The following is a 15,182-nucleotide window of genomic DNA, read 5'->3' on the forward strand; positions in this document are numbered from 1 at the left end:
ACTCTGGGGTGCTCATCATCTCCATTTCTAAGCTTTTTTTTCATGTTAGGAGCAACTTAAGTCGCTTCCGGAGTGAGAGAATTGGCCATCTGCAAGGACGTTGCCCAGGGGACGCCAGGATGTTTTGATGTTTTGACCATCCTTGTGGGAGGCTTCTCTCATGTCCCCGCATGGAGCTGGAGCTGATAGAGGGAGCTCATCCGCACTCTTCCCGGGTGGGATTCGAACCTGGCAGCCTTCAGGTCAGCAACCCAACCTTCAAGTCACGAGGCTTTAGTCCACTACGCCATTGGGGGCTCTAAGCTGAAGAGCCAGCATTGTCCGTAGACACCTCCAAGTTCATGTGGCTGGCATGACTGCATGGAACACTGTTACCTTCCTGCCGGAGCAGTACCTGTTGATCTACTTTCATTTGCATGTTTTCAAACTACTAGGTTGGCAGAAGCTGTCTACTCCTCTTCTCATTCACTTGAGATCCCAAAAAGGGGAAGATGTTTTGTTCAGCATTTGCAGAGCTTGGAAGTCTCCAAAGGTCACCCTATCACCCTTGGCTCCTTTTTAGAAGATGGGAAGAGAACTGGGTTGGGATATTGGAGAGCAGTACATCTTCCTGTAAAGTGGTTTCCAAGCCCTCCTTGCAGAGCCAGAAAGACCAACAAAGAGCCCTGTTTTTGAAGAGTCGTCCCGAACCAAACAAACACTCCAGTGCTGTTGGAGAGCAAGATAAGACCAGCCGGGCCTCTCCCTTGAGACGTCTGGGCAAACCTCTCCAGACCTCATTGCTCCGTTGCCCCAAATGACAGGTTGGGTCTTGATTTTGCAGAGGGTTTGCATTTCGCAACGAAAGGCGTGCAAACGCATCCCACGGAGGGCAAGCACTCCTTGTACTCAGTGCAAGAAGGGAAATGGAGGCTAATTGCTTAATGCCCCATTTGGCAGCCAGGGAGGGTTTTTAAAAAATGACAAAGAGTAGGTCTTTGGTGGCGGTTAATAAAAACAACATTGGCATCGCTGGAGTTTGTTTGACTTACTATTACCTCATTTTCACCTGAACCTTTGCCAGGAACACGTCAACTAACAGCTAACAGATGGTCCAGATTTCTGAACTTTGAAGATAACGCTCTCCCATTCGGCCAAGGGAATGATCCCGGCCTCCTCCTCCTTCTTTCCCATGTTTACCCCATTGGGAGGAAAAGATAATGGAGGTCTCGTTATGGGCCCCAGCTAAGCCTCACTGACAAATGTTGAGAATGCTAACATTTGCTATGGATTACAAGCTACACATGATCAGAGAAAGTAATCTCAGTGGGTCAACAATGTGTGTGGGTTTCTTTACACTGAAAAGCCCATGTAGCAACATTGACTATATCCAAAAGAAAACCAAACAGATAAAGGGAAGTCGAGGGAGAGGGATACAGCAAGCATCAAAGATTTCTAATTGAGGATATATGTAAGCCACCCTGAGTCCTTTCGGGGAGATGGTGGTGCAATACAAGATGCCATAGATGTGGGCGAAACATCAGGAGAGAATGCTTCTGGAACATGGACATACAGCCTGGAAAACATACAACAACCCTGTGATCCCAGCCATGAAAGCCTTCGACAACACAAAGTTGTTGTTGTTGTTGTTGTTGTTGTTGTTGTTGTTGTTATTAGTGCAGCAATGTCTTTGTATCCAGGAATTTTGCATCCATGGACTCGATTGTACACAGTTTCAAAATATTAAAACAAAATCTAAAAAGTCATTTTATATCATTTTGCTACATAATGGGACTTAAGCATCCACTGATTTTGGTATCCACAGAAGGTCCTGGAATCAAACTCAATCTTCCTAATGCCATGACCCCTTAGTACAGTTCCTCATGTTGTGCTGACCCCCAACCAAAACATTATTTTCGTTGATACTTCATAACTGTCCTTTTGTTATTGTTATGAACTGTAATGTAAATATCTGATATGCAGGATGCATTTTCATTCACTGGACCAAATTTGGCACAAATACCGGATACGCCCAAATTTGAATACTGGTGGTGTTGGCCGGGGGGGGGGGGGGTGATTTTATAATTTGGGAGTTGTAGTTGCTGGGATGTATAGTTCACCCACAATCAAAGAGCATAATGACCTCCACCAATGATGGAAGAGAACCAAACTTGGCACACAAAATTCCCATGACCAATAGAAAATACTGGAAGGGTTTGGTGGGCATTGACCTTGAGTTTTGGAGTTGTAGTTCATCTACATCCAGAGAGCACTATGGACTCAAACAATGATGGATCTGAACCAAACTTGGTACAAATACTCAATATGCTCAAATGTGAACACTGGTGGAGTTTGGAGATAATAGATCTTGACATTTTGGAGTTGTAGTTGCTGGGATTTATAGTTCACCTACAATCAAAGAGCCCCTTGAACCCCACCAATGACAGAATTGGGCCAAACTTCCCACACAGGTCCCCCAAGACCAACAGAAAATACAGGTCTTTGGTGACCCCTCTGACACCCTCCTTGCAATGCCTCGGGGGTCCCGACCCCCAGGTTGAGAAACACTGCTCTAATGGGTATCCAAGGCCCACTGTATGTATGTATTATGTACTCAGCTTAAGCAGTTGAGGAGGAAAAGGAAAGGGCCTGAGGCTATTAGGAACTGTGGGAGTTGAAGTCCAAAATACCAGGAGATTAAAAGTTTGCCCATATCTGATGTAGATGCACCCACAGCACTATGCTATTATAGCAGTGGGTCAGACCAGATGGCCCTTGGGCTCTTTTCCAACTCTAAGATTTAAATAGGTTTTTACTGTGGGTCCAGTTTGCTTCTCCTTTATCTTTTTCAATAATCAATGTTTACATCTGATGAGCTGCAAGGGTTTTATTATTAGCTGTCTTGGAGGCTATTTCTAGTGGAAAGCACAAAGTTTCCAAAATAAATGCAGGGAGAAGTAAAAGATCATATCAAAGTTAGCCAAGAACTCTCATAAGCAAATTAGATAAAATAAAAAATACTGAGAAAGAAAGGCTCTCTTACCCCAGGGTTGTTGTGGGGTTTTATGCCCTTTAAAAAAAAAACTCTTCACAAAATGCTGATGCTATTGGGAAGAAGCGAAAAAGGAGTTCACATGACCTGGACTCAAAGGGGAGAAGGAAAATCTATATTGCACTCCGAGAGATGTTTAGAGAAGCTATTCACTATCTTCTGAGATAAGACCACAGGAGAATGAAAGGGTGCTCGCTGATTTCACAAGAGTTTGAAAGTACAACAGTCCAGAGAGTGAGCAAGAGATTTCCCAAAACATTACTATTTTTTCAAAGGAGCCTGCAGAAAATCCCACTGCAGCTAAATTGATGGAAACAAGAGTTTAGGAGGGGGAAATCCCTCGCTCCCTTCTTCCCATGGATTTACTGGCCGCAACTAGCATCTTTCTGTATCCTGTTGCAGTCAGTCCTATTCCCACAACTGTAAAACCTGCTGCTTTGATATCACATATCGGAAGAGGATCTGAATAAGTCTAGCCAAGAACATCCCATGATAGAGTCACTTTATATCTGCCATAGGTCAAAAATGGCTTGAAGGCACACAACGATGAAGCTCTCAAACATCCAACTTTGGCTTCCCATGCATTCAATCATGTTTCAAGGAGACTTATTACTTAGAATCACAGAATCGTAGAGTTGGAAGAGACCTCGTGGGACATCCAGTCCAACCCCATTCTGCCAAGAAGCAGGAAAATTGCATTCAATATAATACAACAATACTGTATTGTAGCACCTGGCACGCCTAGCACTTTATAGTTGGCCATCCCAACGTTAAATCCTGGCCACTGTATCTGGGTTCATTGATGGAGCCCTGTCTTTAGGTTTTAATTCTTGGTTATGTGTTTTTATGATTAAATGTCTTATGCATTTATGTTTCTGTGATATTTTATAGGTTTTAATTGCTGTATGGTTTTAACTTGTATGTTTCCTGCTGTACTGGAAACCGCTCTGAGTCCCTTGAAGAGATTGGGCGGTATATAAATAAAGTTGTTGTTGTTGTTGTTGTTGTTGTTGTTGTTGTTATTCAAAGCACCCCAGACAGATGACCATCCAGCCTCTGCTTAAAAGCCTCCAAAGGAGAAGCCTTCACCACACTCCGGAGCAGAGAGTTCCTCTGCTGAACAGCTCTCACAGTTTGGAAGTTTTTCCTAATATTCAGGTGGAATCTCCTTCCCTTATTTAATCCTTGATAGGGCTCTTTTTCATTAACAACTGCATAGCAGGCAATGACTACATGTATATTGTATCTAGTTGGCCCTCCATATTTGCAGGTTTAACTTGGCTATTCACTCATTTGATTAAATTTGAGGCCCTCCAATGCAGCTCTCTGGTCAATTTCCAAACTGACCATAATGTCATGCTGGAGGATTGAGAAATTCGCAGACAGGACATCTTTCTAGGAATCTCTAAAATTCTCCAGTGCAATTCTATGCAACTGACCATAGCATCATGCAGGAAAGTCTAGAGCAGTGGTTCTCAACCAGTGAGTCCCCAGGTGTTTTGGTCTACAACTTCCAGAAATCCCAGCCATTCTACCAACGGTTAGGATTTCTGGGAGTTGAAGGCCAAAATATCTGGGGACCCAAAGGTTGAGAACTACTAATCTAGAGATTCCTAAAGAAAGCGTTTTTCTAAGAATTTCTAGGTATTCCAATAGAAATACATGATCAACTTCTCCAGCACGACTCTATGCTCCACTTCCACCAAAAGCTTGACATTTTCAGATTTAATTATTTACAGATTTGAAGTTCCTCAAGGAATCTCTAGGATTGCAATTTCATGTTCAACTTCTGCTGGAAGTTGACCACAATGTCATGCTGGAGGACCCAGAGATACACAGAAATAAAACATTTCTAGGAATCTCTAGGTCCATCATGACACTGCGGTCAGCTTCTGGTAAAAGTTGATCATGGCATCATGCTGGAAAACCTAGAGAATACTAAAGAAAGAAGCTTTCTAGGGAATCTTTAGGTTCTCTAGTGCAACTCTGTGGTCAACATCTACTAAAAGCTCACTATAGCATCATGCTGAAGGACCTAGAGCAGTGGTTCTCAACCTGGGGTCCTCAGATGTTTTGGCCTTCAACTCCCAGGAATCCTAACAGCTGCTAAACCGGCTGAGATTTCTGGGAGTTATAGGCCAAAAACATCTGGGGACCTCAGGTTGAGAACCACTGTCCTAGAGGTTCGCAGAAAGAACATCTTCCTAGGTGTCTCTTGATCCGGCTTGTGAATCTTTACCTCTACAGATGTTTTGGCCTCTAACTCCCAGAATTCCTGGCCATTGGACAAGCTGGCTATGGTCTCTGGGAATTGGAGACCAAAACACCTGGAGGGCTGTAGATTGTCCAGAATCTGGACGAGCTCCTTCAGTACAATTCTATGGAAGTTGAGCATACAGTAAAGCTGGAGGACCAAGAAAATCTTAGAGCACTTTTCTAGGAATTTCTAGGTCCTCCAGTGCAATTCAATGGCCAACATCCTTAGGTCTTCCAGTATGACTATGTGCTCAACTTCCAGTGAAAATGCATGGCTGACTGCATATCTAGACACAAGTTATACAAAAATAAAACATTCAATATAGATTAATATGGATATGAATCTGATTTGTAATAGTTACTGGGGATATGAAATTACAAATGAGAATGTTCCATGCAGAGACTGCATCTTTATTTGTTCCATGAAAGTTATGAGAGCTGCAATTTCTAGGCCCGAAGTCCCTCGCCAAGCATGGGCCCCTGTAGAAAAATTACTGGCTTTTATTTTGCTTGTTGTTGTTGTCTATGCAAGGATTAGACCGAGGAGTTTAGGCCCCCATAAGACATAAAGAGAAAGTTCATCCAAGTTCCCAGGTTGGCAACGCAAACAAATGAAAGCCTTTGTGACATCTTCACAAAGAGGGAAACTCTGCGTTTGCACTGCAAGGTCAACAGAGTGGCCGGCAGAGCAAACAATCCAGCCGAACCCCAGAAATGGAAAGAGACAGAAGGACGGAGGCGGCTCAGGGTGGACATCAACAATGACATCATTGGGGGGAAGTTTAGGCCCCTTGCTTTGCTTACAAAGGCCCAGTAAGTTGGAGATGAGGGTGTTCAAGAGGAGGGTTTATCTCTTCTTCCCAAATTATTTGTGAACAATTGGTTTGTGAATAGGGCCTTTCCCCCCCAGCAAGGCTCTTTGTATAAAGCCAGTCCTTCATATTTAAAGGTTTAACCTCTACGGATGTGGTTCCTCAAGGATTTGATTAAGGTGTTCTCTCTCTATGTCAACTTCATGGTCAACTGCCACAAGATCTTGACATTATAGGATCTACAGCAGTGGTTCTCAACCTGTGGTTCCCCAGATGTTTTGGCCTTCAACTCCCAGAAATCCTAACTGCTGGTAAGTTGGCTGGGATTTCTGGGAGTTGTAGGCCAGAACACCTGGGAAACCACAGGTTGAGAACCACTGACCTAGAGATTCCTACAAAGAACACTTCTCAAGATACTTATGGCAATTCTGTGGTCAACCTCCAACAAATGTTGGCCACAGCATCACCCTGGCAGACCCAGAGATCCCTAGAGATATTTTATTTATATTTTTTCCACTTTTGTAGGGATCCTGTGCCTCAATTTTTTGTGAAGATGGAAGGTCTTTTTTGAACTTCAGGATTGGATGGTTTAAATCCACAAGATCCTGTCTGATCTTCAGAGCAAAACAAGGTCAGCCCTGTTGGTACTTGGATGGAAGATCCCCAGTGAATTGTAGGCTCTATTCCAGATGAAGGAACTAGCAGAATCACATCTTGGAATGCCTTCCTTGCTTAACAAAACCCTGTGAAATCCATGGGATCACCATAAGTCAATATGAAGGCATCAACACACAAAACGTCAGGGTGATTCTGGTTGGTTGTCATTAACTAGAGTTACTCAGCCTTGGATGCCATCGGAAACTATGGTTCATTTGGAAGCAAAAGTCTTTGCAAACGAAAAATAAGGAGGAATGGTCACATTAACCCAAGATTCATCCAAAATCTACGGATAATTCAAAGGACCTCAGTTGCCTCTTACTCAGTCTGGCTGGAGTAGCAATAGCCTAAACTTGGAACACTTCAGCTCATGAGGAAAGAGCTTCTACCAATGGCAATGGACAAAATCCAAAGAGTGCATCCACACTGTAGATTTAATGCCGTTTAACGTCACTTTAACTGCCATGACTCAATGTTATACAATCCAGGGAGTTGTATTATACTTCTTTAGCCTTCTCTACCAACAAGGTCTAAAGGTAAAGGTTTCCCTTTGACATTAAGTCTAATTGTGTCCGACTCTGGGTATTGGTACTCATCTCCTAAGTCGAAGAGCTAGCTTTGTCCATAGACACCTCCTAGGTCATGTGGCCGGCATGACTGCATGGAGCGCCATTACCTTTAGCCGCCCTGAGTCCCCTTGGGGAGAAGGGTGGGGTAGAAATATCGGAAATAAATACCTTGCCACTGAAGCTGTATCTATTGATATACTTGCATTTGCTTGTTTTCGAACTGCTAGGTTGGCAGAAGCTGTGGCTATCAACTGGAGCTCACCCCGTCTGTGTATTCGAACCGCTGACATTCCGATCAGCAAGTTCTGCAGCTTAGTGTTTTAACTCACTGCACCACTATGGCCCTAAAGAGTGTTAACGCCTCACCAAACTACAACTCCGTAGCATTGAGCCAGGGCAGTTCAAGTGGTAACAAACTGAATTAAATCTACAGTGCAGGTGCACCCAAAGAAGAAAGGCGAGGACCCAGTAGCTATGACAACATATTCAGAAATACCACATTTCTTTGGATGGATGCATGCTGCCATCCACATTACTCTGCTTTCCAATTAACTGAACGGACTCTGAATCATTCAACTTTTTGGCCAGGTCTGGCATTTTGGGGCCTCTGTTCTTCCTCACGTCCCTTGACTTTTGAAGATACAAGGCCAAACCTGAAGCATAAACCTGGAGGGAAAGGCAGCCCAGATAAGAAACCCAGGGACTGTTTTTCTTCATCACAGAGGGAAAGATGCCCACTTACCCGAGCCCCTTTCTCTGGGAAGCATCGGCATCCAGCGCTGCAGTCTCGACCCCCACAAGGTCCCTGGTAAAACTTCTTCCCTCCCTAAAAATGGAAAAAGGAGGAGAAAAAAATCAGCAAGTATTAAGTATACAGACTTCTAACATCATCTTGGGTTATGGGTTTCTTGGCTCAGAAACGGTTCCTTTTATTGCCGTTTTGACAGGCTTGCAAGATTTACAGAGTCCCAAAGCGTCACTTGCAGTTTTTTGGACGACACATCTGAACATGTACCTTTTACAAAGTCTGGATCATGCTGAGGGATGGAGAGCTATAAAAGTCAGGCTTGTTGACTTGAAAGTGTCCAAAAAATTTTTTTATTGCATACAAAAAAGTTATTTAAACAATACTAGTATCAATCACAAGAATACTTTTTGGAAGGAAGAGACATATATATCCCTTAAAAGTCAACTGATTCCCCTGTTTTTTGGACAACTTCAAAAGAAAGGAGGAAACCATGAAAATGAACAAATTCTGGCTACCAATATTTAAAAAAAACCTCTAGAATCAGGACAGTAAATAAAGACCAACATTAAAAAAACAGGGGAATTCCAGTCAGGGTCAGCTAACACCTCCCAACAAAAGACTCCCCAGGCAGGAAACAGCCAGGCTTTGAAGCTGCAAGGCTATTCAGTGCTAATCAAGGTGGCCAACTGCAATATTCACAGTTGCCCCAAACATTCATTAGTTCTTTCTCCCACCCTGGACATCCCCCAGATATATACTCACCCAGTGGGTGAAACATCAGGAAAGAATGCTTCTGGAATATGGTCGCAGTAACCCTACATATAATTCTGCAATGTAGATGCACCCTACGTGAAGAAGATCTGAGTCAAATCGCTCCTCAGACCATTTCCTCCAAAAGATCATGTTCAACCATCCCACACCTTCTATGTTGTCGTCCCTTTTTTCCTGCATGAAGAGGTCATGAATGAATGAAACCTGAGGAAGGGAGGAAGCCAAGGGGAGCCAGTTGGTGTTCAATGTCACACAAGTATTTTATTTACGGGAAGGAGCTGACACCAGACACTCCCAAATTACTTGAATAGCAAAGGGCCACGTGTTTAATATTGATGTATGCAGCTTGTCAGAATCTGTTTTGGTCTTTCCAGAAGGGATCCAAATGTGTTTACTCTTTGCCAGCAAAGAATTGTGACACATTCAAAAGGAGACCCAAGGAATCTGTTTAACCACATTGAACTGAATTATATGAATCTACACTGACTATATAATGCAGTTTCTTTCTTACTCCTGAGAAGACCATTGGATAGCAACTGGGATCTTATCTACCTTCTCCTTAAGATGGACATACTCAAGGGACCTTGCTATAGAAGATGGTTAATGCTGAATGCTATTCCTTCTGGTTCTTCTTACTGACTTGCTATGGACTACTTTGAAAAATGGGATGCTAGATGAGATAGATAAGACCCAAATTCTGGCCTCGTCTCACATCTCTCAAGTATGAGAGATGGTGGAAGGTGGAAAACATGATGTCCAAACCAGCTTTGTGAACAATCACCCTTCTGTCTCTTTGGGACTGGGCTCATCGAGTTCTCCATGTTCCCCGTCACCTTTGGAGGATCGCCATGGGATTAATTTAACATTCGATCCTCCGAAGATTCCAGACTTATCTGATGAGTCACTGGCTCCAGGCAACGTTTGCCTCCATCCCGGAGACGTCTGCCAAATCCTCCCCAATCTGGGTATGTCTGCTGTAGTAGAAAGCAAAGACATATGGACTCTGCCATGCCCAGCTTTCCCCATCGTAACTTTGATCATATTTGGGTTGCAGTGAGTTTTCCCGACTGTATGGCCATGTTCCAGAAGTATTCCCTCCTGACGCTTATCCCACATCTACAGCAGACATCCTCAGAGGTTGGGAAGTCTGTTGGAAATTAGGCAAATGGGGTGTATATATCTGTGGAATGATGTCCAGGGTGGGAGAAAGAACTCTTGTCTGCTTGAGATAAGTGTGAAAGTTGCAACTGGCCACCTTGATTATAATAATAATAACAAAACTTTATTTATATACCGCTCTGTCTCCTCGAGAGGACTCAGGGTGGGTTCCAACATGTGTGCAAAACAGTCAATTGTCAGAAACATCATACAACAACATTGAACACAGCAAACATAATAAAACAACATCATAACAAGGCTAAAAACGGTTCATTGAATGGCCTTGTAGCTTCAAAGCCTAGCTGCTTCCTGCCAAAGGAGATCATTTTTTAGGAGGTGTTAACTGGCCCTGATTGATTCATGTCTGTTATTCCCATTTTCTGAGTGTTGCTCTTTATTTACTGTCCCGATTTTAGAGTTTTTTAAAATACTGCTAGCCAGATTTTGTTCATTTTATAGTTTCCTCCTTTCTGTTGAAATTGTCTACATGCTTGTGGATTTCAATGGCTTCTCTGTGGCTGTTAGCAATATTGGTCCAACATTTCTGTGTTCTCAAACATTCCATAGATATATAAGCCCCACTTGCCTAGTTTCCGACAGACCTCACAACCTCTGAGGATGCCTGCCATAGATGTGGGTGAAATGTCAGGAGAGAATGTTTCTGGAACATGGCCATACAGCCCAGAAAACTCACAGCAACCCAGTGATACCGGTCATGGAAGCCTTCAACAACACATTGATCATATTTGCTACACTCCTCCTTAGGGAGTATTGTACTATACTTCTGAAGCAAACATCAACTGATGAAAACAGACTGATGCAAACTGACTCATACTCTAACTGACATCAACTTTTTTTTTTTTATTTCGTGTCAAAAGCATTGTACGACAAATACATTTCAAAATGATGGGGGGAAAAGGAAATCACAAGCAACTAAATAGTTTTGGACCAAAAGCGGGCAACAGCAACTGCATTGTCCGTAGCTTTAAACAACTCCTCCTCCGTACATGAGGCAGGGCATTGTGGGCAAGCATACATGTGCTGAGTTGTTTGTTCTGCTCCACAGTCACACAAGGTGGAGGGTTCCTCCAGGTAGTGCCACCTTGCCAGATTGTCTTTTGATCTGCCCAGTCCGCTTCTCAGTCTGTTCAGGGACTTCCAAGTTGCCCATTCTTGCTTTGCCCCTGGAGGAAGACCCTCATGGGGGGCCATCCAGTTAGAATTGCCAGGTTTAGCTGCCCAGAGGGACACCCTTGCTGCTGCTGGGGGAACATCAAGAGGAGTGGTGGTTCTCATGAAGCCCTTCCTTGATTTGAGTCTACTGGGAGGAGGCTGATAGTCATGCAGTGGGTGGCTTTCACAATGTTCGACCTTTTTTCTCTCGCAGTTAGCAGCGACTTCCCGTCGCACGTCAGGAGGGGCAATGCCAGCTAACTTGTGGAGTTTATCAACAGGTGTAGGTTTAAGGCCTCCCGTGATGATTCTGCATGTTTCGTTTAGTGCTATGTCCACTTGCTTCGCATGCCAGACAGGACAGGCGTACTCTGCAATTGAGTAAGACAAGGCCAGGGCTGATGTTCTTATTACTTGTGGGTCTGCACCCCATGCGCTGCCAGTCAGTTTCCGCAGGATGTTATTGCGTGCAGCTACTTTGTGCTTGGTGTTCATGCAGTGTTTCCTATATGTTAGTGTTCGATCTGAGGTGACACCAAGATATTTAGGATGGAAACAGTGTTCGAGCTCTTGGCCTTCCCAAGTAACTTTCAGTTTCCTGTTGGCTTCACGGTTACGTAGGTGGAAAGCACACACTTGTGTCTTGGCAGGGTTCGGCTTCAGGTGGTTCTCTTTGTAGTAGCTGGAGAAATATTTCAAGGCATTAGTGAGTTGCTTTTCAACTGTTTCAAAATCTTTCGTTTGTGTTGTGAGGCCAAGGTCATCAGCATATATGAAGCTCTTTGTGAGTGGTGGTTGTGGCTGGTCATTCGTGAAGATATTAAATAAGGTCGGTGCAAGGACGCTGCCTTGGGGTAAACCATTCTTTTGCCTCCTCCATCTGCTTTTCTGGCCCTGAAACTCCACATAGAAGCTGCGGTTTTCTAGGAGGGTCTGGACAGTTTTTGTAAAGTCAAAGTCCCGGGTGATATGGTAGACTTTATGCAGCATTTTTCTATGTTGCACCGTGTCATAGGCTGCCGTAAGGTCCACAAAGACTGTTCCCGTAATGCAGCCTTTCTCATAGCCTTCCTCGATATGCTCAGTCAGATGAAGAATTTGACCTGTACAGTTTTTCCCTGGTCTGAAACCTGCTTGTTGTGGAATAAGCTTGAGTTCGATAACAGGTCCTAGTAGATTTAATAGCATCCTCTCATAGACTTTACATAGATGACATAAGAGGGAGATTGGTCGGTAGTTCCTGGCATTGGAGGCATCTTTACCAGGTTTTAAGATGGCAATTATCTTAGTTTTCCTCCATGCTCTGGGAATCTGTTTGTGTGCCAGGCATTGATTGTAGAATTTCAAAAGCCAGTTTTCAGCTTTGGGGCCCAAGTGTTTGATTTGCTCCATCATCAGGTCATCTAGGCCAGGTGCTTTACCAGTCTTACATCGCTTGATGGCTTCTCTGAGTTCTTTCAGGTTTAGAGGAGAAGACAACTGGTGGGTTTCAAGTTCTGGCACCCTGTTGATTTTCATCTTTAATCTGCTGCAGTTGGTTTTCCCATTCTGAATTAGCTGGTGAGCTATCTGATCTGGTGTCACGTTCGCGTGTCCATGGTTGACCAGAGGGTCACTATCCAGGCGTCTCGGCAATTGCCAGGCTTTTCGGCTACTCTTGGACATGTCCAGGTTCTCAAGCAGCTCTATCCAACGGTCTTTCTTAGCATTAGCTAAGGCTGTAGATAGTTTTTGGCCTGCTGCTATAGTCCCATCACTGTATGGATTCTCTTGAAATAATCTGAGACATCAACTGACTTGACTTCTGATTCAAATGGATTCTGAAATCGAGTCTCAGTCTGAACAGATCTGGATCACATGGTCTGTAGTCCCCCAACCTCAAACAACATAGAATTAAGCAAAAACTGCATACTAATATATACATACAATATAGTAAGCAATCTCAATTATATACATAACAAATAACTAATATAGGAGGCTTGTAGAAGGTATTTCCAACACACAGAAGAAGCAGAACTTGACCAGGCCCCTTGGGGTTTTCATAGTTTGCCAGTGGGATTCCCCTGATGTTGGACACGGCAAGTGGCCAATGTTGCTGCCAACACCGAGATCTGTGTGCCCCATTATAAGCAGAATACTCTCTGGAGCAATTTCGTGTATGACAACAGGGGTCAAGCCCTAGATGTCTGTGCTCGCAGTCCATAATGCAAACCCTCTGAAGTCTTTGTTGGTGTCAAGCCATCCGCCTCCACGAACAGCAGGCAGAGAGGACAATGCAGTATTTCTTGCAAAGGGGACAAAAGCAGAACAAAGCATCTTCTGTCCAGAGCCATCTATCACCACCTTATTAACCAATTAAAGTTCCATATTGATTGATCCAAAAATGCCAATGGATCAGTCAGCCAATCAATCCCACTAAGAGATACCACTCAGTCAGTCAGGTAAAGGTAAAGGTTTCCCCCTGACATTAAGTCTAGTCGTGTCTGACTCTGAAGTTGGTGCTCATCTCCATTTCTAAGCCAAAGAGTCGGCGTTGTCCGTAAACACCTCCAAGGTCATGTGGCCACTGGCATGACTGCATGGAGCGCCATTACTTTCCCACCTGAGCAGTACCTATTGATCTACTCACATGACTACAGGTAGTTTAATTTATTGATGTTTGGTTTAATTTACTAATGTTAGGCTTTAATTTGATGTTAGGTTGTAATGTTATTTTTATATGCGGGGTTTCTCTGGGATTTTATGTGAGTATTTGTTTGTTTACGGAGGCATTGAATGTTTGCCACTGTATGTTGGAATCCGCCCTGAGTCTCCTCGGGCAGATAGGGCAGAATACAAATAAAGTTTTATTATATTATTATTTGAAACACAACAAGATGAGTCCACAGCAGACACTCTGCTGGCTGTTGTACTGGATCACACGTTGGACACTTCCCAAGTGTCTAGGACTGTGTGATGTATTGGCGAATAATGCGTGCAGATCCCAGTCAGGTGGCCTTCTGCAGCTGGCAGGTGGGGATTTTGTCAGTGCCGATTGTGTTCAAGTGCAGGCCAAGGTCTTTAGGCACTGCACCCAGTATGCCGATCACCACTGGGACAACCTTGACTGGCTTGTGCCACAGCGTTTGCATTATTATTATTATTATTATTATTATTATTATTATTATTATTATTATTTGCATGTTTTCGAACTGCTAGGCTGGCAGAAGCTAGAGCTGACAGCGGGAGCTTACTCCGCTCCCTGGATTCGAACCACTGACCATTCAGTGGTTCAGCAGCTCAGCGGTTTAACCCACTGAGCCACTGGGGGCTCCTTTCAGTCAATCAATTCCATCTCATTTAAAAATGGCAGGGTACCAATCAATCAAGAAATAAATCCCAATAAATACCTATCAATCAACTCAACTAACCCAGATAGCTCATCTATAAATGGCAGTGTACCAATCAACCAACCAACCAGTGAATCAATCGATCCTAATAAGTACCAATCAAACAATTAATCCCACTAACTCAGGCATTTCAACCAAAAAATGCCAGCTTGGACATACCTTTTGCCTCTCTGCCTTCCAAGCAAAGCGTGTGAAATAGCCAGCCATTCCAAAAAAGCCGGTGTTATTAGATGCCATGCTAAGGTCGAGGTGATGTAATAGGAGGCTTAGAGGATTAGAGAATATTTAATTTATTATGCTTAATTGGAATGTGACTCAGGCTGGAGAGGTTAAAGCAGAGCCTCAAGGCTGGCCGTCCAGCTGGAAAAAGACGGCATCTCTCGAGTTTCTCTGAGGACAAAACCCAACTGGAATTCCTGCTACAGGCATATGCACACACCCAGTGAGGAATGCGTTTTGGAGATCAAATTTCTCAATAAGGGATGTTCAACCCATACCTCTCTCCAAACTGCAAATCCCAGAACTCTGTAGCGATAAAGTGATATAAAACTGCTATAACTGTTTTCAAAAAAAGTCACCAAAGCACAGAAAGGGTTATGGGAGAGGCATTGGGCGGGG

The 15,182-nt window shown here is 43.7% G+C and overlaps 1 protein-coding gene across 5 annotated transcripts in view; it reads right to left on the reverse strand.

Moving 5' to 3' along the window:
* The window catches only part of col4a6 (collagen type IV alpha 6 chain), a 175,418-nt gene that overhangs the window by 110,297 nt on the left and 49,939 nt on the right, over positions 1–15,182 (reverse strand). For all 5 annotated transcript variants that reach the window (XR_010001086.1, XR_010001087.1, XM_062964026.1 and 2 more), the window contains exon 3: positions 8,068–8,151. Coding sequence is in view for 3 of the 5 variants with exons in the window: in XM_062964026.1 (XP_062820096.1) it covers positions 8,068–8,151 (84 nt within the window). In the remaining 2 variants the exon portion in view is untranslated. The remainder of the gene's footprint in view (positions 1–8,067; positions 8,152–15,182) is intronic.

This window comes from Anolis carolinensis, unplaced genomic scaffold (assembly GCF_035594765.1).
Source record: "Anolis carolinensis isolate JA03-04 unplaced genomic scaffold, rAnoCar3.1.pri scaffold_12, whole genome shotgun sequence".
Lineage (NCBI taxonomy): Eukaryota > Metazoa > Chordata > Lepidosauria > Squamata > Dactyloidae > Anolis > Anolis carolinensis.